This window comes from Chiloscyllium plagiosum, unplaced genomic scaffold (genome assembly GCF_037043375.1).
Source record: "Chiloscyllium plagiosum isolate Xiang-an unplaced genomic scaffold, Cpla_swu_hap1 HiC_scaffold_10, whole genome shotgun sequence".
NCBI classification, from domain to species: Eukaryota; Metazoa; Chordata; class Chondrichthyes; order Orectolobiformes; family Hemiscylliidae; genus Chiloscyllium; species Chiloscyllium plagiosum.
In genome coordinates this window covers 37,506,999-37,533,828 of record NW_028270148.1, presented here as the reverse complement: position 1 = coordinate 37,533,828, position 26,830 = coordinate 37,506,999, and the positions used below count along the sequence as shown (strand labels likewise).

The 26,830-nt window shown below is 40.5% G+C and overlaps 1 protein-coding gene across 2 annotated transcripts in view; it reads right to left on the bottom strand.

Annotated features, from left to right (window-relative positions):
- epas1b (endothelial PAS domain protein 1b) overlaps window positions 1–26,830 on the bottom strand; it is a 139,450-nt gene that overhangs the window by 63,358 nt on the left and 49,262 nt on the right. For both annotated transcript variants that reach the window (XM_087991276.1, XM_087991275.1), the window contains exon 2: window positions 6,299–6,489. In XM_087991276.1, the coding sequence (XP_087847402.1) occupies window positions 6,299–6,489 (191 nt within the window). The remainder of the gene's footprint in view (window positions 1–6,298; window positions 6,490–26,830) is intronic.

The following is a 26,830-nucleotide window of genomic DNA, read 5'->3' as shown; positions in this document are numbered from 1 at the left end:
CTGAACACAGTCAATCTGTCAGGTTTAAACTAAAGAAAAACTTGGCAGTTAACTGTCAGTCATCATCTAATTAGAGAATGTTTCATGACAATGCCTTTGCCAATCATCCAGTCTACTCAACCAGTGTAAATGTTTTTTTTTTCCTTTGCATTCTTGCAAATTGTCCTGATGAGTGCAAGATGAAAAGCTTCAATTAATACGCAGATTCTGTATGACCAGCAACTATTTAAATCTTTGTTAATCTAGTAGCATTTGAAATCCAATAGTTTTCTTCTTACATTTATTTATCATTGCTGAAATAGGGATAATTTAGATAAAAAGAAGTTATATAATTAGTCCAGAGAGAATGGGGTTAAACTTCAAGAGAAAGGAAATCAAAACAAAACAAAAAAGTCTTTAGAACAACCCTATACATGAAACCTGTTAAATCAATTCTTCATTTTCCAGTTACATGATGTACTTTCTGTATTGAACATGGAAGTATTATTAAAAAACCATTGTTCCATCTGATTTCCTGTGATACCAATCTCAATCTAGTCCTTAATTCAGGAGCAGCAGTTCCTTCCATTGAATTCTTTCCCTCCCTGCATTCTCAAAGTACACAGGATTAACCAATAAGCATGGCTTTGTGACTAAACAAAGAGAACATCTTTTGTTTCCTGAAAGCTTTAATGGGGGAAAGCGCTGATCAATGTAGAATCAGGCTCTGAACAGTATATGTACCAGGCTCAAGCTACAAATCTGCGCTGTTCTCATCTAAAAGAATAGTACTGTATGACCCCAGCCTGCCAACATTCAATGTGCATGCTTGTTTATTGATAATTGCCACTTCATCACAGAATCAGTAAGGAGTACAGCACAGAATGAGGGCATTCATCTCATCATATCTACAATCCACTCTTCAAATAAGCATCAGGACCCTGTGTCATACTCCTGTCATTTCCCTTTACCCTGGCATATTGGATGATGATTTAAATAGAAACAATGTCCTCTTCAATGCCTCATTTGAACCTGTCTCCACCACACTTCCAGGTAGTGCATTCCAAAGCTGAACCTCTCAATGTGTGAATAGTTTTTCCTCAATTGCATTTGCTTCCTTTGTAAAATTGTTTTATATCTATGTCCTCTCATTCTTATTCCTTTTATGAATATGAACAATTTCTCCCTATCCACTCTATCCAAAACTAAATTCTATCAGATCTCATCCTTCCCTCCAAGGAGAATCGTCCAAAATTCTCCAAACCATCTTCATCACTGAAGTTCCTCATCCCTAGAACCAATGTTTGAAATTTCTTCTGTACTTTCTCCAACGTGTTCACAACCTTCCTATAATGTCGCACTCAGTAATGTACATAATACTCTTGCTGAAGTTTAATAAATATATGAGTTCATCATCCCCTTCTTCCAAATCTATGCTCCTATTAATAAAACCCAGGATTTTACAGACATTATTAACAGGTCTCTTTGACTGGTCTTGCCACTTTCTGTGCGAATATACAATCAAGCCCCTCTGCTCCTGCCCATTCTTTGGAAGTGTATCCGCTTACATTACATTGTCTGTTCATCTTTGGGAAGATTTGTAGCTTTGAGGAATTCTCATGTGTGTCTCTGTTTGACTTGTCCTAGGATGGATGTGTTATCCTAGTTGAAGTGGTGTCCTTTTTATCTGTATGCAAGGATACTAGTGAGAGAGGGTCATGTCGTTTTGTGGCTAGTTGATGTTCATGTATCATGGTGGCTAGTTCTCTGCCTATTTGTCCAATGTAGTGTTTGTTACAGTTCTTGCACAGTATTTTGTAAATGACATTAGTTTTGCTTGTTGTCTGTATAAGGTCTTTCAAGTTCATTAGCTGCTGTGTTAGTGTGTTGGTGGATTTCTGGGCTACCATGATGCCAAGGGGTCTGAGTAGTCTGGCAGTCTTTGATGTCTTTGATGTAGGGGAGAGTGGCTAGGGTTTATGGACATGTTTTGTCTGCTTGTTTGGGTTTGTTGCTGAGCAATCGGTGGACTGTGTTCATTGGGTCTAGATTAGAGTGGTGCTGGAAAAGCACAGCAGGACAGGCAACATCCGAGGAGCAGGAAAATCAACGTTTCGGGCAAAAGCCCTTTATCAGGAAAGGGCTGATGAAGAGCTTTTGCTCGAAATATCGATTTTCCTGCTCCTTGGATGCTGCCTGGCTGCTGCACTTTTCCAGCACCACTCTAATCTAAACTCTCGAGCATCTGCAGTCCTCACTTTTGCCTGTGTTCATTGAGTACCCATTCTTTTTGAATATACTCTATAGGTGATTTTCCCCTGTTCTAGTAGTTCCTCTGTGCTGCAGCATCTACAAGAAAAGAAGCAATCATCCCAACATCCACAAACGAAGCTGCAGCAGAACAATTTTCCAACAAACCACGACACACTGCAGCACAGAGGAACTACGCAGAGCAGAGGAAAATCACCTATACAACGTATTCAAAAGGAATGGGTACCCAATGAATACAGAACCCAAACATATAAATAGAAAGCAGGAAACACCAGCAGTGCTTTGTCTGGAGGCTCACTGAAGATGTTACCTAGTATGATGACGAAACATCTGAAAATGAACCTTTCAGCTCAGTGAGAAACCTACATCCATTGTCTGTTCATGTTTTTCCCATGAAAATACTCACCTCATACTTCTCTGCACACAACTTCATCTGCCATGTAACTGCCCAATCCACTGAATTTTATGTACTTTTAAAGTTTTACAATGCTTCCAAATTGGCATTTTGTGTCATCCACAAACTTTGAAATTGCCCTCTGTACACCAAAATATAAATCAGGAAAAGCAAGGGTCCCAATGTCAACCCCTGGGGAACTCAACTACAAACCTTCTCCAGCTCAAAAAGTCTATTGATCATTCCTCTGTTCCTTATCACTCAGCCAATCTTGTGTCCATGTTGCTATTTCCCTTTTTTCTATGAGTTATAACTTTTCTCACAAGTCTGTTGTGTTGCACTGTATCAAACATCTTCTAGAAATTCATGTACACTACCACTTCAACACCATTACCCTCATCGACTCTGCTATATCTTCAAACAACTCCAGCAAGTTAATTGAACATGATTTGCCCATTAGAAATCCATTCCTAAGTAAGCCATCTTTTTCCATGTGACTAATAACTCCATCGCAAATAATTGTCTCTAGAAGCTTCACCACCACTAAAATTAAACTGACAGGTCGGTATACCTCAGTGTAGTGCATACGTCAGCCCCGCTCTTCTGCTAAAAACAGTCTCTACTTGCATATGAGTCACTATCAATTATTATACTTCCCTTATTAGTCAACACGTGAGATCAAGCAGGTAACACAAGTGAAGTTGCCAAGATGTTAAGACGTGTTCACTCAGAGTAGATCACATATGGCAAAATATCAACTGGAATGGGTCCTCTAGCAAACAAATATAATACAGAATTGGTTTCAAGCTAAAAGTCGTAACATTTGCCAGCTCATCAAATAACTGTGTTGCAATGAGGGAATTCAGTGGGAAGTTAACAGTGAACCCACCCTGAAGAAGGTCTTCGAGATCGAATGAGAACAGCAACCAGCCACTGGCTTCATTTGAGAAGTATGTGTTGGAATGGTATCCTTGAATAATCATCAGAATGATTACATTGTCGCTAGCAATGCAGTGTGTAGTTATGAACTTAGATGTTCCAAATCAAACCCTGAGTCCAGCAAAGATTTCAGAGCAACAGCTGTTTGGTTTGGCTGGAACAAAAGTCTCAAACATTGTAAGAGAAGGCTCGGAGACTAACAAAAGATCCTGATGCCAACCTTGACAGCTTGCAGTGAATCAAGATAGTACAGTGGCAAAAATATGAGTAACCCATTATGTCACATCAGCAACATGGATACATTTCAATATGCCCAGAAACCAAACTGCATTAAGGTTCAAATAAAGTCCTAATGAAAACCACAAGACGTGAAAAGAAAGGTTCATGGTAGGAACTGCTTGTATGTCCCCAACAAAAGAAGAAATTAAAGCCTACAGTAATTTTTATAGGCATATCAATGCCAGTAATCAAGTTCCCTGTAATAATCTTTGTGCATGAATATGATAACAGTTGGACAGATGACAATGGGGTGAAGCTGTGAACTGATAATGTATGGAAAAGATATTCCATAACTCACTCAAAGAATACAGTCTATTAATGTCAACCCTTTTCCGATCTCTCATAACTAACGAGATCGTACAGTGTCCCTGTAGAAATAATATCCAAATTGCAGTTTACTATAGTTCCTTAAATATTTTATTGATATAAATAGCTAACACTTTCTGTACTTGTCCCAAAAATAACAAGTTATTTTATAAATGGACACAACTATCACAGATTCACAGAAAATCTTTGCAACAGAATTTTTCAGAGCAACAGTTCACTATTTTCAATAAAATATGATCCTAATTAAGATCAACCCTAGTTCATAAGCCAAATTAAGTATTTTTCGAAACTCTACTTATTAATCTGTTAAAGGGTTATTTTTGATCAACTTGCTGTCCCAATAAAACTATCATTTTGTCCAAATTAGGTAATATTCAATATCTACTTATTGAAGTTCATCACTGTATCATGAGTTTCATCAATTGCATGGAATTGCTTGCTAGGATATTTTGAAGATATGGCTCTTCGAAGATAGAAAACATTCGATGATAATTAGCTTGTGTCACTAAGACAGGCCTGTTGCTGCCTGCCTTCCAAGAGCCTTTCGATCAACATCTTTCCACTGTTAAGATCAGAAATACACTGGGCGTTCAGTTAGACTTAAACCCACATCCTGCCACTTGATGGTCTAACCATATGAAACTACGCCAAATGTCTGTGTTGCTAATTCACCTTGAAATAGTGAAGTTAACGCAGCACTTGAAAATGCTTTTTCAATAACAAACATTCATTTTCCCCTGGTAATTGCTATTCCTTGGATATTACCTCTCGACAAATTCATGGTAACTGTGGATCGATATCCAGATAATTGAGATGCTTAAACAACAACAGGTTTAACTGTACTGTATATGGTTAGATAACAAACATAACTAATGGAGTTATTTTTAAGTCAAAATGCATATTACTTTAGTTATAAGTTTCGGATTCCATTGGAGAACAACTGTTAGAAGTTTTCTATCACATGGTAATAGATTACGTCACTTAAAACACAGTCAAGAATTTTGCAGCGTGAATGAATTACTTTGGCTGATTTTAGATTCCTGCAACTATCAAACACAGTTTCTTTTAGTTTCTGAAATAATTAAACAACTTAACATTAACAAACTATAACCAATTGTGCAGGTACGAAAGATATTTCATTGAAATGTTAAATGGAGGGCGTTAGCCATGTTTGATCCATCTCCCACACTTCTCCTCTCACGTGTTCCCTCCTTCCCAGAACAATGCAGGAGTCCCCTTCTCCTCACTTTCCACCCAAATAGCCTTTACACATAAAGGTCTGGTGCTCAGATTTGAACCCAAAGCTCCACCTGATGCCAAACCAAGGTTTCATACAAGTTAATCGTAACTTCAGAAAGAGAAACAAATGCTGGGAATTCATAGCCAATCAGATGGTATCTGTGGACAGAACAACTAATGCATCAAGTAGTATCCTTTCATCCAAATGAGTTGCAATTTTAAATGTTAATTCTGTTTCCCTCCAGACATGCTGCCAAATCTGGTGTGTATTTCCAGCATGCTATGTTAGTTTAAATTCTAGCATCCATTGTATTCTGCTTTTTCTTTTTAAATCCCTTCCATTTTCAGTCAATGACCCTTTTTATAAAACCTAGAACTTCTGTTCATCACTTTTTCAACCTGCCCTGCTACTTTCAATGATTTGTAGACTTACACCTTCAAATTTCCTTTGTCCTTGCATAACCATTTCAAATACCAACACAAGTTCCACTCTTGCTTCCCTCAGTGTCCTTGGGCGCATCTCATCTGGTCCTGGTAATTTATCAAAATTAAGCACAGTCAACCTGTCCCGTAACATGTACTGCCCTATCATCCACCAATAAGAGAGATCAGGAAGTCAGACAAGGAAAAGCCATATATCCCAACAGCAAGTATTAGGAAAATTGCATGTTTCTCTAAAACATCTGTCCATTTATTTTAATAGGTGAAGACTTATGTAGGTCAGCACCAGATCCACAGTGTGTGCTCATTGTAAGACATCTGTAATACAGTATACAGCCAGCTTGTGATAAGAGTCAATGGTTTCTATTCATACAGAAAGAAATTCACTTATAACCTTAATTTATTTTGCATTGTTTTAATCAATCTTACCTGAGCTCAAGAGTTTGCGGGTTCGTAAGAAGCTAATTGTCAGGCGCATGATAGATGCTTTGTCCAGGTGGGTACTGACACTGTGAGGTAGCGGCAGTTGGTGCGCCAGCTCATAAAATACCTCAGTTTCTTTGCTCCTTCTGCATCTTGCTGCATCCCTCGATTTTTCCTTCCTTCTCTCCGAGTTACTTCTGAAAGCAAACATTGCAAGTTTAATCCAGTGCTCCCAAACCGGAACTTCCACTCAATATCATAATTGCATGAGTCAGGACATTAGGTGACAAGGACATGAACTTTTGTCAGCTTATTTTGAAATCCAGAACAAAACATACATGCAGGTACCTTCAGGTCATCCAATCTTAACTTGCCAATAGTACCCCAGCTGCCTCTCCTAGAACTTAGGCAATTCCTCAGATTGATACTATCGGACGGTCAGATTGGCATCATGGTCACCCATCCCCCACTCTACCCTCCCTCTCACCCCCTAGTGCACAATACATATTTTTACAAATTCCCCCTACATGATTTGGTATATTTTTTACCTTTTGGCCACATAACCTGAATGAAAAATTGTAAATGCGTGAAGTTGGGCTGCATCAGTAATTAAAGTATAACATATTTGTCACAAAAACAGAAGTTGCTGGAAAAGCTCAGCAGGTCTGACAACATCTGTGAAGAGAAATCAGAGTTAACATTTCAGGTCTGATGACCCTTCCTGAGAACCAGATCCGAAACGTTAACTCTGATTTCTCTTCACAGATGTTGTCAGACCTGCTGAGCTTTTCCAGCAACTTCTGTTTTTTGTTTCTGATTTACAGTATCTGCAGGTCTTTCAGGTTTTTTTATAACATATTTGTGACAGTTTCTGTTTGCTACATTGATAAAATTGTGCAACTGTCTATATACACAACGGAAATCTTTACACAGTATGCCATATTAGATTAGTTATATCTTGTATTATGAATGTCAAAGGCAGTTGATTAGGTTTTACACTCCTGACCTCACAGGTTTGAAGATAGTAGGCTCATTAAATCCAGCAGGTGGACTGCTCTCTGCCTACAGGCCTGTCTGTACTCTGCAACAATACCAGACGGCACTGACTGTCATGCCCACCAGTGGTCAACTGAGGCTCGAAGTGGACAATTCATGCCCAACCATGAACTTCATCCTGCCATCAGCAGAACTTGACCAATGATGGGAAAAGTCCATGCAAAGTGGCTTTCCTCTAGGTGCCTGGTAGTGGGCAGAGCGGCTATTCCTTTCCAGGAACTCAGGGCCCACAGAATAGCCTCCAGTAAGCTCCTTGAAACCTAGCTCCTTAGTTCCTTTGTTGGGATATGCAGGGATAGCACTCAGCCAGACCACCAATCATTGACCCAGCACTGCGTATCTCTGTCCCAAACTGCTACACGGCTGCTAGCCTTTGCAGGACCCTCCACTTTTTGAAGAAGGACTCCCTGATCTGGAAAGGCAGCATTCCTGCCTCCAGCCTAGTGACAACCAATCAACCTTTACATGGCCACAGGGTAGATGGTGTTCCTCTCAACAGGCTCCCCCTTGGGCATTTTAGCCTGGAAATAAAATAATTCAGCTCAGTTCCACTAACAGTAGGTGAGGTCAAGTCAAGTGCAAAAGTAGTGTACACCAAAAGCAAGGAGAGAGTTACTGTTAAGTGTTGGAATGTGTTTACTATTTGGTTAGCTTCATGCACTCCAAAGAGTCAGATGTTGAGCAACACATCTCTCTCCTGTTGTCAATAATGTGTTCTTAACCCAGTCTCAGAAACATATCTCTTATCACATGTGATTGAAAGCAAATATTTTCCATGCCTGCCATTCTTATAGCTTTCTTAACAATTCTGAGAATTATTAATACAATCACTGCTGGATTATGTAAAGTTTTGTTTTTTACCTCCTTGCCTATTGGCAGACTAAGATCAAATATCATATGAAACTCCCAGAATGGTTGCATTTAAACCCAGATTAAAGAATTAAAAGTGACAGTGCCATACCTCTATTAAAGTCAATTCCTTGACATTAAATCAAAGTAATTGTTCATGCCAATTTAGGATAATTATGTTCTGATGTAATTATCAAAGAAATCTACTAAATCATCAAATTCCATTTTAGCTCAGTTTCTCATGGTTCTAAATATACAGCCCAAATTGTCCTCTCCCCGGATAGTGAGGAACCAGATATACAACCGAAGTATGTGTTGCAATCCTGTGGAAGTCCTGATTTACATGACCTACATGCAAATTGTCTAGAAAGATTAAGTTTCCAATATTAAGTTTCCCGCCTCAGGCGACTGACTGTGTGGAGTTTGCACGTTCTCCCCGTGTCTGCGTGGGTTTCCTCCGGGTGCTCCGGTTTCCTCCCACAGTCCAAAGATGTGCAGGGTCAGGTGAATTGGCCATACTAAATTGCCCGTAGTGTTAGGTAAGGGGTAAATGTAGGGGTATGGGTGGGTTTCGCTTCGGCGGGTCGGTGTGGACTTGTTGGGCCGAAGGGCCTGTTTCCACACTGTAATCTAATCTAATCTAATCTAATTAATTCGCCTCTTCCCTGCGACCCCCATGGATGTCTCCAGCTTGGAATTGGAGTCAGAGATCTTGGACATTTGCAATGTCCTCACCTGAGTAATTAGACAGGAAACATCAGACAGAATGACCCAGACCTTCTGATCAGTTACCACCACCACTCCAAACCCACTGTTTACAACAGGGACCAGACAACATAAACTATCCTTTTACCTACAAATGATTTTCTGTCCAAAAGTCATTTGGACAGGATTCCAAAGAGCTCCTCTAGAGCAGAAGGAAACATCAAGAGAGGGCAGTGATATGAATCTGTGCAAACGTCCATCCTCTATTTGCATTGAAACTCTTACTCACCAGAACCCAGAGCTAGTAATGTCCCAAAGCTTCTCAGTGTGTTAGTGATTGAGTGCGTAGGTGGTTAAGTGGCTGGCATGGAGGGTGGGTGGGGTGAGGTAAGTGAATAAGTGGACAGCAGAAGTGGAGTAAATGGGTAACTGGGCAGAGTGGCAGGCTATTAGGGTGTTGGGTGGGTAGATGGATCAGTTGCTAAGTCAGGAGGGGTTAGTACAGGTAGTCAGTGGGATGGGTATATGATAGAAGGTAAATGGTGGAGGCTACAGGTCAGGTTGGTGAGAGTGAGAAATTGGAGGGTGGGGTTGGCAGCACATGGGATCAAGGGGGGAATTGATGGTGAGGGGTCAGTTGTAGAGTTATGCATGGGTCAGAAAAGAACATATCTGTCTCACAATTCCTGGGTAATGGTCCAGGTAAATATGTCAGAACTGTTTGAATTCTCAGACCTAGGTCTTAGTTTATAAATAAATAAAGACAGATGAGGATTTCTTTTCTCTCAGCAGGTTGAGAGTCTTTGGCATTCCCTTTCTCAGAAGGCAGTGGATGCAAGTTTTGAACATATTGTTCAGGCAGACGTAGATAGATTCTTGATGACCAAGGAGGTGAAAAATTAGTGGGGATATACAGGAATGTAGAAGTGAAATTAAAATCAGATCAGCCATGATCACATTGTCAGAAGTCACACGACACCAGGTTATAGTTCAAAAGGTTCAGTTTTCTGAGTGCTGATGAAGGAGCATTGTTCTGAAAGCTTGTGATTTCAAATAAACCTTTTGGACTACAACCTGGTGTCTTGTGACTTCTGACCTTGTCCACCTCAGTCCAACACCAGCACCTCCACATCATGATGATTTTAAATAGTGAAGCAAACTCAGAGGGCTGAGGGCCTACACTTGTTCCTTGTTCATGTGTTTTATGCCTCAAACTCATAATCAGACATTTTTAGAGGTCCCAAGGAACAGAGTATTTCCCACCCAAAGATCAAGCTTCTTGGGCAAACATCTTGGGTCATATCTCCAGTTTCTGATGATCCCGACCAGTCGATCTGGGCTACTGAAACCTAGTCTAAGTCTTGGGTCACTGTGTAACTGATCCACCAATCACTCAAATGAACTCGCCCTCTGAATCTGACTGGACTTACCCATCCCATGACCACTTGTTAACATTCCTGACCAAACATCCAATCGCTAGACCATCCCACAACCAACCAAATACTTCCCAAGAAGATGAATCCTTTCCGAGCAACTGAGTGCCCACCTGACCAGAACCCACCCACTCGATCGCACCCACCCCATCCACACTAACCTCCAGACCTGATTGGATTACACCCTGACTGACTAGTTCCCAAACGTGCAACAATCTCCCAGGTCCAACTAATCTCATCCACCCATTCCATCCCCACCTACCATGCCATCCACTCCAACACCTCATCTATTTACTTCTTCATCCTCTCATTGATTCACTAAAGTTCACAATGGACTTTTGGACCTACCATATGACAGCTAGTGCCATAAAGCAGGGAATACTGTGCCTTCCATACCAACATGCCCCACCCCCACCCCTCCACCTAACCCGTTTCCATTGCCAGAGATCACCAGGACACACACTGCTCTGGTTTCTGTAAAAGCCAGATTTGGTACCTCCTGGAAGAAACACAGAGCCACATCAAGTTGGAGGAACGTTCGCCAGGAGTGGCAATCCAATGATGGTAGCTATCCTTGGGAGATCTGGGCCTATTTCTCAGAAGTTATCCCCTTAAGTAAAAGAATTAACACTTCACGAGAGAAGATTTTCAATCAAATGCATCACACATCAATGTCTCAAGATGATAATGATCTAAAATCACAATACTTTTTTTGCTCTTACACCTGTTCCTCATCTGGCCTGTAAACACTTGGTCAAAGTCCAAATCCGGAGAGTCTTCCCTGCTAAGTACAAACCTTCAATTAAATAGCTACATTCTTTCAATTTTAAAAGCAGCCTCACAAAAGATGGCACTGTTGACTAATTTTGCTGTATTTTTATAAAACAACAAAAGGAAACTGAGTTAATCCCCAGCATATCAAATTTTAAATTACAGAAGTTGGCTGACGTTAATGAACCAAGTAAACATAATTCTTAGTTAATTAGTAGGAAAAGGATTAGCATTGTTGTCTGGAGCTATTAACTTAACAGAAAGATTCTTTTTTCTCTGAGGTACATTTTTTTGGATAATTAATTCCATTGGAGTTTACTTAATAGATAACTGCTTCTTAAACTCCTTCTATCATTAACATGATGGGATAATCTTTCAGTGATTATCTCACTAGGGGATTAGTATCCTTTTGATTGTGAGCAACATGGACATATCCCCAGTACTCAGAACACCACTTGCTGTCAGTTTGCAGAGAGCTCATTTCTGTTCATTTATGCTCATCAAAAACAGCTAACAATAAAACATTATTTGAATAAATTAGAAGACATAACGAATCTTAACTGTTCAGGTGCTGATGAAGGGCTTATGTCTGAAATGTCGACTGTCCTTTCTCCTCGGATGCTGCCTGACCTGCTGTGCTTTTCCAGCACCACACTCTTAACAACCTGATGAAGGAGCAGCGCTCCAAAAGCTAGTGCTTCCAATTAAATCTGTTGGACTATAACCTATGTTGTGTGATATTTGCACACTCTTAACTGTTCAGGTGTCAACAACTAGTCAAGACTACAGGTCAATGTTACTTATGCAATGAAACATTGCACTGAATGAATAGATATCAGAAATCATGCATAGCATTTATAATTGAATCACTGAAACCTACAAAATCTAATATTTCTGCATATAGCAACACATAGTTTGTATTTGATAGATATGCTAAAATACACAAGGTGAAATTTATATGATGCAATAAAAATAAATACTGACATAGATTGATATATTGCCACTTCTTTTGCATTAATGCTTTAAAAAGTATAGTATTTTCTTCTAGATCTGCTTAGCTCCTGCACAATAGGAATTAAAGTGAACAAGAACCTGAAAGTTTTGTAGCTAAAAATCTGGTGTGGTGTCCATTAAAAACGTTTGCTGAAGCTCTTTTCATTGTACAAAAACAGAAACAGAAATAGAAAATGCTGAGAAAACCTAGCAGGTCTGGCAGCATCTGTGGAGAGAAAGTAGAGTTAACGTTCTGAGTCCAGTGACCGTTCTTCAGGATTCATTGTTGCTAGGACAAGGTTGGTATATATGCTGACTATTTTTTTTGTGGGTGGGGTGGGGGGAGGGGGGAGAGGTGTGCAGGGAGGAGAGGGAGTAAATGATAAATGGAGGTACAGTCCAGAAAGAGAAGACAACAGTTTGGCAGACAAAGGGATAGACAGTGATGAGGTGGGAAGAAAGAAAAGCTGCTACAGGGGACTATTAAAGAGTTAAAATGGGTTGGCTGTCGTGAAAGCAGCCCATGTGATGACAAGACCTGGTGTGTGGATATAAGGGAAGGGCATGTACGGAGATGTGCAGGCCCTAAAATTATCAAAGTTGATATTGGGACTTGAAGGCTGCAGATTCCCCAGGCATTTCACTTTCCATTTTTTCTGCCCTACTTCAGTTCTCTCTCTCTAGGCCGCATTTCCACCTATCATTTGTGCTTTCCCCTCCCCACCCTATCTTCAGCAGATACCAATACTTTCCTAGCTACAATCAGTTCCAAAGAAGGATCACTGAGCTCAAAATGTGACTCTACTTTCTCTCTACAGATGCTGCCAGACCTGCTGAGTTTCTTGTGATTTCTGTTTCTGTTTTCATTGAACATATACTCTCACTGACCTGCTTATCATTACACATTTCCAGGTAGAAATTAAAGAGAAATTGCTTTAAAGTACAGAAGAAAGAATATTTTTGAAAATATTTCATATTTTTGAAAGAGAAGTTAATTTTTGAAAATATTTGGGATATGAATGAATGTTTTCCAAATGTTCAAATAACTATGCTAGTATTTTTCCAAACCTTTTCAGATCAGAGGAATTATTATGTGCTGCACCAGCAGCAGGTGCTGTTCGATTGAAGGGTGAAGGTTGATTGCTTGTGTTGCTGGGAGGTCCAGCTGATGCCAGCAACAGGTTGGTCAACAGCCAAGAAGAAGTTAATTCCAGAGACACACCAATCCTAGCAAAGGGAGAGTCCAGTGTAGAAACAGCCCACATTAACCTTGAGACCACTTCTGCTCCTCGTGGTCCCACAAAATTCATTTTACACTATTTGTTAGGAGACATCCCATTGGTCATCAGTTTTACTGAGCATAGCATCAAATAGAGTGTGTCCTCAAAATGGCACCACAGGTCTATGTCTATCGTATGAATTGTGAAATTAATGAGATTAGTTGTAATTTAAGGTGGAATTGGTATCCCAGCAGAGGATTCCAGGAAAACTTACAGTGAAGAAAGGTGTTGGCAATACGTCAACTGCCTTGATTTTAGTTCTGCTATCTCTGTGTTACTACTGGCAGAAAGAAACTTTCCACGCATCATAGAATCATTACTCACAAGACCAGGGAAACATTCTGTAGGGAAATTCATTCCAAGTGCTCTTCAGAGCTGGGAGATCATTGAAGACCTGAACTTGAAAACTCTATCCAATTCTCCTGTCACCTCAGGGTATATTGTACCAATACCAGCAGATTTGGACGCAGCTGTCAATGCAGATGGAAAGCTAACTTACACTGAGTTTGGATTTGAAAAACTAACCAGTTGTTTGCCATTTATTGAAGCACACATTCCACATAGGGCTATTCCAGTCCAAAATAGGCAAAATCAAATGCTTATTTAACCTTTTGGTTCTGCAGCCATCCAGTCTAGCAGAAGCATTATTTGCACTAATAGTCCACAGTTGTCAATAGACAATAGACAATAGGTGCAGGAGTAGGCCATTCCACCCTTCGAGCCTGCACCAACATTCAATATGATCATGGCTGATCATCCTTAATTAGTATCCTGTTCCTGCCTTATCTCCATAACCCTTGATTCCACTATCCTTGAGAGCTCTATCCAATTCTTTCTTAAATTAGTCCAGAGACTGGACCTCCACTGCCCTCTGGGGCAGAGCATTCCACACAGCCACCACTCTCTGGGTGAAGAAATTTCTCCTCATGATGCAGTTTAATGACACAATTGGATGATGCAGTGTTTAACATAGCCAGTTATTCTTTTATTCTGTCCTACTGATTCATAACAAGACCTTCCAAATGTAATCACAAAGTTACATTTCACAAAGGATGATGGCAATCAACTGGGCACTGAAGGGTATCATCTGGACCAACGATGGACAGACCTTTCAGTGCCTCCTGTGCCATGGTTAAAATTAGATGTAGGCTGGGGTTGTTGCCAAGACCAGTGTCCATTGACAATTTTATGAACCCGCCCACAAGCCCATCACTGGCTGGGAGGTGGGGGTGTAATTCTAATCCTTAGTGGAAGCCTGAAGCTTTGCTTAAACTTTCCTTGTTGCGGCTGGTATTGGCAAAGTGTTTTAGGTCTGCTTCAAAGGGACTAAGAATTGTGACATTTCTGAGTCCTCCTCCTGTATCTGTGTCAATACATTAACCTAGCTTTCCTTTCAGTTACTGATTATTGGTAACTCACCAAAGCACACCTCTCCGCACATATACGAAATCTCATGTACATTACAGCCCTGCTTTTATTATGACTTGTCCTGTGGCAGTTGCTTTTCAGTGGGTTGGAGAACACAAGCTGACTGGTCTGCCCAGTATAGTTGCTCGAATATAACTAATAGAATTGCACGCACACTTTTTGATGCATTGGACCTGAATAAAGCTAAAGTTTCACCACAAGTATGTGTTAGCAGGCAATCACAGGCAGACAAAATGGCAATCCCAAACCTGGCATTGTCAGTAGGAACTGTTATATCTATACATATATATTTAATTGACGTCTGCCATTGGAGGTGCTGGACAGAATATTCTCTTCAAGTCAACCAGTGTCACCACATTTACATCGTTCTGATAATGGTGCCCTTCCTACCAGAGGCAATGTTCAAAATTATGAAGGCTACACCTGCACATAATAACCATAATCTTGCAGCACAGAACTAAAAGTGCCACAGGTTTCTCAGTGGAATGGGTTTTCGTGCAACACTGAATTCATTACCCTGTACGTGACAAACTCCACAACAGCACAGATGTAATAATCTTATTTTATTATGATAATTGATGCACTGCTGCAACCCATTCACTGGGTTGCCTTCAGATACACACAACAATAATGCTGAACAGTTTTACGATGAATCGCAAAACACATGCAGGGGAGTGTTCAGACATTGAATGACAGAGGAACTACGAGATAAGGAGGTGAAATTTCATGTAATTATCAGGAGTTCAGTCTATTGTTTGGAGAGCTGGTGGGGAACAGAGAAGAAGGCCCAGTTGGATTAAATGTCTGTCAGGCCCTTAACCAGTCACTGTGTGATCTTCTAACCAATTCAAGATGCTGCAGGCAGAAATCCTGCTGACTGAGAACTGCCACCAAATCAGATCCACTGTATGCAGTTCCACTGGGAGTGGTGACTATTGCTGACAGTACACCCAGGGGAGTCCGAGCAAAGCTCTCCAGGTCATGGTTGAAAGGGTTAGGTTGCCTGACACCCATATCATTCTTGTGGAGCCTATGGTAGCACGGATAGGATCTGAAATATATCATAGATCTTCAATCTTGCAATAGAGTATCTGAGCTACCAGCCAATTCAAATGGACACACTGGGCCTTTAAGCAGAAGGCCCCAGAAATAAAGTGGCTGAGTGGGAATAGGGAGTAAAGACCCCAAAACTACTAATCTATAGCTTGTATTAGTGCTAGCTGAACAAAGTTAAAATTCGGCCTTTAATATATAGCTAAACCTCTCATGGGCTTGCTCATAATGAACATGTCCATTGCCTCATATTTGTCCTTCTTTCTGTGCATTTATATCCCAGTTGCATCACCATGTATCAGTTTGAATAGGTTTCAGCTCAACATTGATGCAAATGCTTAGCCCAATAGGTACATTTAGATTAGATTAGATTCTCTACAGTGTGGAAACAGGCTATTTGGCCCAACAAATCCACACTGACCCATCGACATGACATTGCCATAATCAACCAATTTAACCATCCTTTTCTATTAAAAAGATGAAAGGTCATTCTGTCCATACCATTTCTCTGGTATGTGTGTGTTTTTAACTCATTACTACCTTTTCTGCTGTTCCTATTTACTGCTTTCTACCTTTTCTCTCCCCCAATTCTGGTAGAGCTTATATCGAAATGTTAACTTGTCTTTCTCTTCTCCAGTTTTCGACAGATCTCCTGGATTGCGATAAACCAGTTTGAAGAAGTTGCTGCATTATTTCAATGTCATATTGCAGCCACTGAAATTAAAACTTTGAATGAATTGTTTAACTTCAATATTTGTAAAGTGGAGTGAGATTTAATTGGTGCTGTTCGTGAAGCTTATCTGCATATCTAGAACTGTTGGTCTTAAACTGGAACAGGTACAGATCCAGTGGTATAATTTGAGATTGCTGATGACACATTACTCTGTTTGCTTGGTTTTTGCGTTTTAAGTATACACTGCACCACTTACACTGTCCATGCTCATCACACGGAACCACTTACTTCAGGACAAATAACTGCAACTAGTTACTACCTCCAAAAGAAGTCACTCACGAAAACATTGTTTGTAGTACTTTAAGCACTCCAGTTATCTTAGGCAGTTCAATAATTATTTACCATATATTTACTAATGTAAAATGGTCTGCTGGTTTCAATCAAATTCAGTGCTTTGAGCAGTTTCAATCAGTTCTTCACACCTCATTAAAGTGCAATTATCTTAGCGAATGGGATTCCGCACCCAACTGCTGACAATTAGTTGCTAAGTGATATTTCCTGTGTTATTTCAAATACGTTGGTCACATCGTTTTGCTTTCATCATCCTCCATGTAATTCACATTAAAACTAACATGCCCACTTTAAGTGGTGAGGATTGCACCTTTGACAGAACATCTTTATTAACACCGAAGAAAGATTCCCTCAGCTTATTGTTGTACCAACATTTAGTCACAGACTTTGGATGCAGATTTACAATCTATTCCAAATTTTAGCAAATGAAATACTTCATCTGTGGTAACAAACCTGTGCCTCAAATATTTGTTTCAACACCAGTTGTGTTATGTGTCAATAGAAAGTAGCAGTTCTCCCACAGTACAAATCATAAGAAAGTGTTTTTGGCCAAGATTTTCAGATGGGAAGATAGCCATTGCACCTTTCTGCCACCGACCTATGACAATCCCTTCTCATCCCCCCCATTCATCCCCCTGGACCCAATATCTGATTTGATTTGATTCGACTATTGTAGTCACATGTACCTAGACACAGTGAAAAGTTTTGTTTTGCAAGCAGTACAGGCAGAACATACAAAAAAAGGGAATACAGATCATAAGGACATTTCTCCTGTACCCATTACACATGGACTACATGAGTAAAGCACCAAATTTTATGGTTTGGCACTAAGTTTGACATTTCCCCCTCCTCCATCCCCAACCCCCATCACTGAGACCTTCTGAACTCCAAACTCCAGATACCACACCTCAATATTTGCTCACCACCACCACCCATCCCATGGAAGTATTTGAGCAGGAAAATAATGATATGGGGTTCCTATGATGCCTACACACTCTGAATGCTGCCATGGAGAGAAGTTCTTTTCCCCTAGGGATGGACATACCAACTGTACTGAGGTGGATGTGGAGGCCAGATTCACAGAACTCCAAGAGAAGCTGTCTCTAGTATTGCAAGGGGATGAATGGCCTGCTGTACTCAACCAGGGTATATATCACTGTCTACTCAGTGAGTCAAGCCCCTGTCAGTGTGAGCTACCATTGTATTGTTGCCACTGCACAGGGCTGTCCCTCCATCAGATCCTCTTGGACAATCGATGTCTGTCATTTAATTGCAGCTAACAAAGCAATACCACTTGTAACAGAATGGTGCTGTGTCTCAAACAGCTGCCATGGCTCACAGTAACAAAACATAAAAGGAGCCACAGTACTCAGGAGATTGCACACTCACTGCTGACTTTTCATCACAACTAGGAGAACGTACGGATCTGACTGCTTTTCACTCCATTGGACACTGGCACAATCAGGAAAGATAGCTTCAGAATGAACACCTCAGAGGTATCTCAGGCACACGCACCATTGAATGCTTTCTTGCTTTTTATCAACTGTCGCTCTTTGACAAAACTGATCCATGCTTTTAACTGCTCATGTTCTCCCTTAGCACACTCTTCTTCCTATTATCACTTTTGGACAATTACAGTTCTGGCAATTTCCCTCTCGATCTATAAATGCAGGTATAGTAATCCTGTACACTCTTTAATGTCTCTTAAAGGTTCATTCAATCTCCTGTAGAGAAAAGTGATAATAAATGCTTAGACCTGTGTGAGATTGGGATTGGTGTAGGTGAGGGAGCACAGGGATACCTGGTAGTAGGTTCCTAACCCATCTCAAGGATCAAGCTCATGAGCTGGCAGAAAGCAATGGAAATGGGCCTGTTCTGATAGGGAGATTAGATATAGAGGATCATCTGAAGAGAGAACATGGATTTGCTACTCTCAAGCTGCATCTAATGCAGCAAAGTCTTTATGAAACCAGAATAAGGATGGGAGCTTGTGACACAAACATATCTTTGTTTTTCCATGCAGTTTCCAGATCATACCCCTAATCCAGGGATAATAAAGACGACTGCCAGCAAGTCCATCTCTATCAGCATGACAAACCACACCTCTGACAAGTGGTGCTTAGAGGATGCACCATCAAGGCCTTCCTTCCTAAGACAGTGATAATGTCTTTGGTGGGTAATCTAACGAGAGGAGGTTCAGAGTTATTTTCTGGTGAACACTGGCACAAAACCACAGTTAGAGGTGGAAGAGAAGCCAGACAATTGCAGGATTGTGGAAGACCAGGACCTTGCTGAACCCAGTAGGAGTCTTACATGTCTGGTCTTGGTCATTAGTGAGCTATCATAGATGCCTAGGTTATGAGGGGAGCATCTGGCAGACGCAGCAGAGATTATACCCAGACTCTCGTGAAGACAGAAGAATTGGCACAGGTTTTGTTTGATGATTCAGCTCCAGTGAGGAGCACATGGCAAGCCTCAAGGTAATGGGTGGTGGTCCAGCAGAATAGTCAATAACAGCTGGATATGCACAGGGATGTGTTTCCATTGCTTGAGCCATAGATACATTCATTCAACTAGCTAGGCAGGAGGGGGCTGAGGGAGCATGAGCTCCCTCCAGGAGCCACGTCCCCACAAGGGGTGGAGGAGTTTCCACTGGTTACCAACAAGGAGGAGGAGTGACAGAGTTATACTCGAGCATCACCATCTTTGGGGTCTCCCAAAGAGTGCTGCAGCAGCTCCACTCTGTCAGGGACCCAAATGCCTCAATCAAGGTTGGCTTGGTAGCACATATACAAATGCTGGGAGCCCCTGAAGGATCCCAAACCAACAAAGAATGCCTGCTAAAGTCATTGGATAAAGTTAAAAAAAAATCACACAACACTAGGTTATAGTCCAACAGGTCTATTTGGAAGTACTAGCAAATAAACCTGTTGGACTATAACCTGGTTTTGTGAGATTTTTAACTTTGTCCACTCCAGTCCAACACCAGCACTCTACATCAAAGTCATTGAAGACAAACCAGCAAAGCAGGCAGCAGGCATCCTCAAGTTATTCGCAGTTATTAAGGTGACATCCATATATTGAAGTAGGAAAGAAAAGATTAAACAATGTTGAAGCATTAAACTTATGTAGAACATAATTCCAGCAGAGACTCCATCTTGTCCAATGAAGCTACCGCCTCAGGGACCAGAAGATTCCACCAATGACAGAATATTATATAATAGAAAAACATTTGTAAAGTCTTATTGACAAGGGATGTGCAATTATTTGGCAAACTTAAATAATCAATTTAGAAAGATGAAAGTGTCCCAAATTTCACTCATCAAATCTCCTGCAGGATAGTTCATTTCTGATCAACACTAATCAACTTTAACCAATCTCCAACTCATCCATTCCAGTCATGAAAATATCAGATGTACTCTTAGTGGAGATCATTAAGGAAGGCAGCTTGACAGCATTCCTACTGAACAGGTTCAATTTTTGCAAGAAAAACAAATAATTACTCAGCAGGGCAGAAACATCAAAGCTTGAAGTCCTCCACGTTTAAGTTTTCAAACACGGGATTTATCAGAATGTGGTCAGTCATCATGAAAATGCCAACATTTCTGTCTTTGCTTAGATTTGTGAAAAACTAAAAGGTGAGGTAAGGATGTTTTGTGATGTAGGAAGACCAACATAAAATGTAATCTTCTACCCGTATACCAGGTTGTAACCTGAATTTAGATTAGAGTGGTGCTGGAAAAGCACAGCAGGTTAGGCAGCATCCAATGAACAAGAAAATTGAAGTTTTGGGTAAAAGCACCACTTTAATCTTAGACTCTGATCTTCAGCATCTCCAGTCCTCACTTTCGCCCTGTAACCTGGATTTGCACATTAATATAGAATTATCTATTACATATGTTCGAAATATATTAGTGGCATACATAAATCATCACTTAAGACCTCAATTTACTGACAAAGGTTCTCCAATTATGAACTGCTTACTGCACCCCCAGTGCCTCAGCAACTCACGTTTTCTGTATGTAATATGTGTCTTTAGTTACATTTGTTTTTCTCATTATGGCCCAATTACCTCATCTAAATAGAATTTTGCTGAAGAACCATCAACTGTTTCCCACTTAAGCAGTTTATGGTTTATTCATTTTACTTCTTGCTGTTTCCAATATTTTCTGTTTCAGTGAAAGATTTCTAGCATTTGCAGATTTTAGTGCTATGTTTACATATCTCGCATGCTTACAGTACAAGACTAAAGTTCAAGTGATTGGATACACTTGAAATCATTGAAAGAAAACTCCAGAGTGATATTTGACACTAAACATGACAGCAATGACGACTGCTGGCAAACCATGAACTTTTAACCACAAGTCATTCAGCTCAGTGGGAGGAAATACCAACTGGGCTGTGGATTGTGTGGTAAGAGTAGTGGCACTCCACAGTGCCCAAAACACTAGCCCACAATCCTAATCTTTACCCAAATTGGGCACTTCTCTTGCAGCACTACTTTCATGTAGCTAAACCAACTAACTGCCAGACGGTAGTAGCAACATGTGTGAAAGATCAGTAATGTTAATAATTGACATTGCATGACAACAACATTCAGAGAGATTAACATAACCAATCGAGCCTAACTGATCCCTGAAATTGCAGCAAGATATAATTAGTTGGTTGGGCACTTTTGGAGCAGTGAGTGTCGCTATCTCTGAGCCAGAGACCTGTTTCCCAGTCCCACCAGACATGTCCAAACAGGTTAATTAGAAATATCTATATTCAATTTGTCAACCCACTCTTGGAGCATTATCTCTCTACCTTTGGACGTTCTTTGGACTTAAGGCTAAAGGGATCAAAGGGTATGTGGAGAAAGCAAGGACAGCACACTGAGTTGGATGATCAGCCATGATCATACTGAATGGTGGAACAGGGTCAAAGGGCTGAATGGCCTACTCTAGCTCCTACTTTCTATGTTAAAGAACATCATCGAGATTTTTATGTCCCTTTCAGAAACAGAACACAAACAAATTTATCACTAGTCCCAACATTAGCATATCAGAATTTGCTCCTGTTTTCTCTCCTCCCTTCCTTTCACGCCCTCCCCCTCCCTGCCTTCCAGCTTGCATTTATACGCACACACACGCATTCACTGAATCTTGATTCAGAAACTGAATCAGGAGCTCTGGCTGATTTTATTTTCCCCATTTGCCTGTAGACATTTACCAATATTTTGTTGCAACAGTGAGGAAGAGAGTAGTGGCATTGCTTTGTAAGAATCACGAGACACCATAAGAGCACTGATTTTTTTTGTTAACTATCATGCAAGTATCAGTTCAGTATTGGACTTCAATAGTGTATGTGGGAAATCTGCTCCATCACAAGCTTGTGCTCATTGCTGTCAGGAAGTAAACTAATCACAGCGTTTACAGTGGGAGTTGGTCCTGATTGACTAACACAACAATTGAAGCGTATCCTCAACTAAATTGTGGGCGGCACGGTGGCACAGTGGTTAGCACTGCTGCCTCACAGCGCCAGAGACCCATGTTCAGTTTCCGCCTCAGGCAACTGACTGTGTGGAGTTTGCAAGTTCTCCCGTGTCTGCGTGGGTTTCCTCCAGGTGCTCCGGTTTCCTCCCACAGTCCAAAGATGTGCTGGTCAGGTGAATTGGCCATGCTGAATTGCCCGTAGTGTTAGGTAAGGGTTAAATGTAGGGGTATGGGTGGGTTACGCTTCGGCGGGTCGCTGTGGACTTGTTGGGCCGAAGGGCCTGGTTCCACACTGCAATGTAATGTAACATAATCTAATCTAAATTAGGGTAAACACCTATGGGCTCTTGCAATTCAATGGTAGTGTTCCTACCTCTGGACCAGAACACTCAGGTCTAAGTCCCACCTGCTCCAGAGAAGTGTAATAACATCGCTGGAAAAGATTGATTGGAAAATATTTCCAACAAACACCTAGAGGATTTGTGTGGAGCAATGGTGTTGTCTCTACCAGTGAGTCAGAAGCTCTGGGTTCAAGTCCAACCAGCTCCAGAGGTATGTAAAGCATCTTTGAACAGGATGATTAGGAAAATATCTTAAGTATATCTTACGAGTATGAAAACATACTGATTATACCTACAGCAGGTTTTTCCAACAACAATAACACCTACCTAGCATTCCATGGTGCACAGTGCAAATAAAAATATTGTACCTATGGGACTCATGAGAACCTGGCTCCGGTGCTGAAAGAACACAAATGGTAAGGACCATGAGTTGACAGTGTGGTGCTGGAAACTCACAGCAGGTTAGGCAGCATCCAAGGAGCAGGTGAATCGACGTTTCGGGCATAAGCCCTTCATTATGAGTGAGGCTTGTGGGCTGGGGGGTGGGGGGGGGGGGAGGTAGCTGAGAGTGCGATAGACGGAGGTGGGGTAATGGTGATAGGCTGGAGAGGAGGGTGGAGCGGACAGGTGGGAAGGAAGATGGACACGTAGGACAGGTCATGAGGGTGGGACTGAGTTGGAAGTTCCAAACTGGGATAAGGTGGGGGGAGGGGAAATGAGGAAACTACCCAATATTTCATGATCTTGTGAGTAGGAGTTAACATTCTGAGTTGCCACTGCACAGGATATCATACACAAAACTGGGTGTCAGGCATTTCCATTATGTGTGCCCATGAACATAATTCCAGGAGTCTGGCGTGTTAATGAGTATTCATGACATGGTAATGAATACAAAGTAGGCTCCTCCCCATCAAGGTTGAAAAACTCACTTGCCTTAAAGTTCTGCGAAGTTAATAGCAAACCATTATCCCACCATCAGGAGACTGGTTCAAGTCTATCTCACCGAATTAAGTTCCCTTTCCATTCTTCAAAAAGCTTCAAGTGGGCCTGGGGAATTTCATCCACAATGTCTTTCTCTCTTTAATTATAAAAGCTCATTGGGCTAGTCACATGATTTAAAAGAATCCATCTTTAATTTTTAAGCAAAGAATTGAAATCTAAACAAAAGCAGAAAGTGCTGGAGAAATTCAGCAAGTCTGGCAGCATCTGTAAAGAGACAGATTTAATGTTTCAAGACCAGTGATCCTTCATTATTTACCTCAAACAGGTTTGTATTCAAAATTTGTCTTGATCTTATGAAAGCGATGTATATGTGACACACATAAAATATAATTCTGCTCCTGCAATTGCTGACTAGAGTTTATTTTTAATTTTTTAAAATATTTAATTTTGTTACATCTCTGCTGAGATTCAAAAGAATGAAATTGAAACTCTGGAAACTCGCAGGATGTTTAGGTATCTATAAATTCAGCAGGCAGCAAGTGTGACTGTTGTGTTCAGAGAAAAAATGATGAGGAGCAAAGAGTTATTTGATGATGAGCTAAATATATCTTTTGTTTAACCTAGAAAACAAAATGGACATGGAATCCTGACATTGTCTGTACTTTAGCATATTCTTCTTATCAACAAGTATCGTTGCCATAACACACACAAGAGAAATTTATTAAGCAAAGTCAATAATGCTTATAAAGATTTTATTTTGCACTTTGCGTCTTTACTGTCTGAATATAGGAAGATCTCTCTCTCACTGTCAAGCCTATATTTTAACACTGAGAACTTTATTTAACTGAATGGTGACCTTCAGAAGTCCTTCCTTGATCTTTTCAAACAAGTTTTTATTTTCTTGTTAATTTTATCTTCCTTCCTCCCCTACAGATAATTCCAGTCCAAAGGTCATCAAAAGGCACCAATATTGATTCAGGAACCCAGTGAATGTCAGTGGAAAGTCATCAGAACAGTGCCAACAATCTTACACATGCAATTCCAACTAGCATTGCTGAATACCTAGCAGGAGTAGAATTCCGTAACTACCTCCTCCCCTTTCAAACCCATCAATATTGAAATCAGCTTGTAACATCCCTATCATCCCCTTAACTAAGGCTGACCAAGTCAGTATGTTTTTGACAAATAGTAACATGAAGTGGCGACTCCTTTCTACAAATGCTGTCTGACCTGCTGATTATTTCCAGCACTTCCTGTGATTATTTTTCTCAACTTAATAGGGTCCACTGAAATAAATTGAAGTATTATTCAAACTTATCAAGAGGGGAACTTTAGCTATCTTCTGGCAGGGCGAGTCACGAATGTGGCAATCGTCTTAAAGGTAAAATTCCCAGTTTTGTTTGGATATCTTATATTCACTTGTGGAATGTGGGCTTTGCTTGCTGGGCAGCATTTATTTCCAGTCCCTCGCTGCCCTCGAGAAGGTGCTGGTAAGCTACCTTCTTGAATCGCTGCAGTCCATGTGCGGAAGGTTGGCCGACAATGTCCTTATGGAGAGAATTTCAGGATTTTGACACAGTGACAGTGTTTGGGCCTCGGGGACTAACCTGAGGAACTCCTTCAGCGATGTCCTGGAGCTGAGATGACTGACCTCCAACTCACCTTCCTATGTGCCAGGTATGACTCTAACCAGTGGAGAGTTTGCCCCTGATACCCATTGATTCCAGTTAGGCTCCTTCAGTCAAATACAGCCTTAATGTCAAGGGCTATGATTCTCACCTCCCCACTGGAATTCAGCTGTTTGTGCAGATTTGAACCAAGGCTGTAATGAGGTCAGGAACTGAGTGGCCCTGGCAAAACCCAAACTGGGCATCACTGTGCAATTCATTGCTGAGAACTGATGGTGATACCTTCCATCACTTCACTTTATATTGTAACTGCAATTTTATTACAACTGTACTCCACATCAAACTCCTCATCTGGAATGGATTGCTTGCTGTGTGCCCATATCTTTTGTAGAAGGAAGGATGCACTGTGGGGGTGCTAAGCAGGTTAACTATTCCCCATCAATTAATCACTCAACTGTGAAAATTAATCACTTTTTTAAAAGTAGCCTTTTCAAACTCACAATCAAAGGTTTCCTCGAAAGAATTTGCAATCAAAATGATACAAGCGTATATTCTCCATTGTGACAATAATATGTACTAACTTCAACAATGCACAGAAATCCCTGAAAATAATTACAGAGAAGAAAATTACTGTGCTGTGCCAATAGCAATCAGTGTGTCATGAGAAAATCGGCATGGAGATATATGAGGGGCCCAAGATGGGTTAGTCAGCAAGGCTCAATTATTGCAGACGTTCTTTCATTCATAATTGTGCAGAGAATGTTTCGGAATAAAAAGACTTAATAGGATTCTCACATTTTATGAAACTGCAGTAAATGAAAGTAAATTTAAAGAAAGCTTGAACTCAATTTAATAAATAGAACTGGGACTAACAACCTCTGCGCAGTTTACATTATGAATTTTTTACACTGCGTAGAAGAATTTACCACTTCCTGAGAAAAGATTGACCTCTTTTTTTCCCTTCCAGGCAGGACATTTTGTTTCATTCATCAATTACGCCAGGCTTCTAATTAACATTTGTCATAAAACCAAGAAAAATAAGTGTATGGCAAATAGCACACATTTTATGATTATTGCAGCAAACCTACTCTTTTCGTAGCTTTAGTGATCAGACTTCAAGACAAAATAAAATGTGTACCTCCAATGAGACTGCACAACTGTCACTCTATTACACATGATTACATGGCAACAAAGACTGAATTCATATCCAGGTAATTCTCTGCTTTACTTCTAAATTATCCTGCATTTATATGTTGTATACCAGTAAACATTACTCATAGTGAGTCCTGTCTTTGGTGTGAGCAAATAAATGCAATAACATGATTTGTAAAATTAATTTTGTAACTAAAATACAGCACTGTTGCTAAATCAACTGTAGATCTAATTGTAAAACAAAATTTATTTTAGATTATAAGGCTCTCTCTGATGTAACTTTCACAGATAATAGTCATCTAACATATGCACACACTTGACTAGTTTGACCTAGCAGTATAAAATCATTTAAAACGATCTAACTTCGAAGAACTTTGCTGGAGAGCAAAATGGAAACTGCACACAGCAG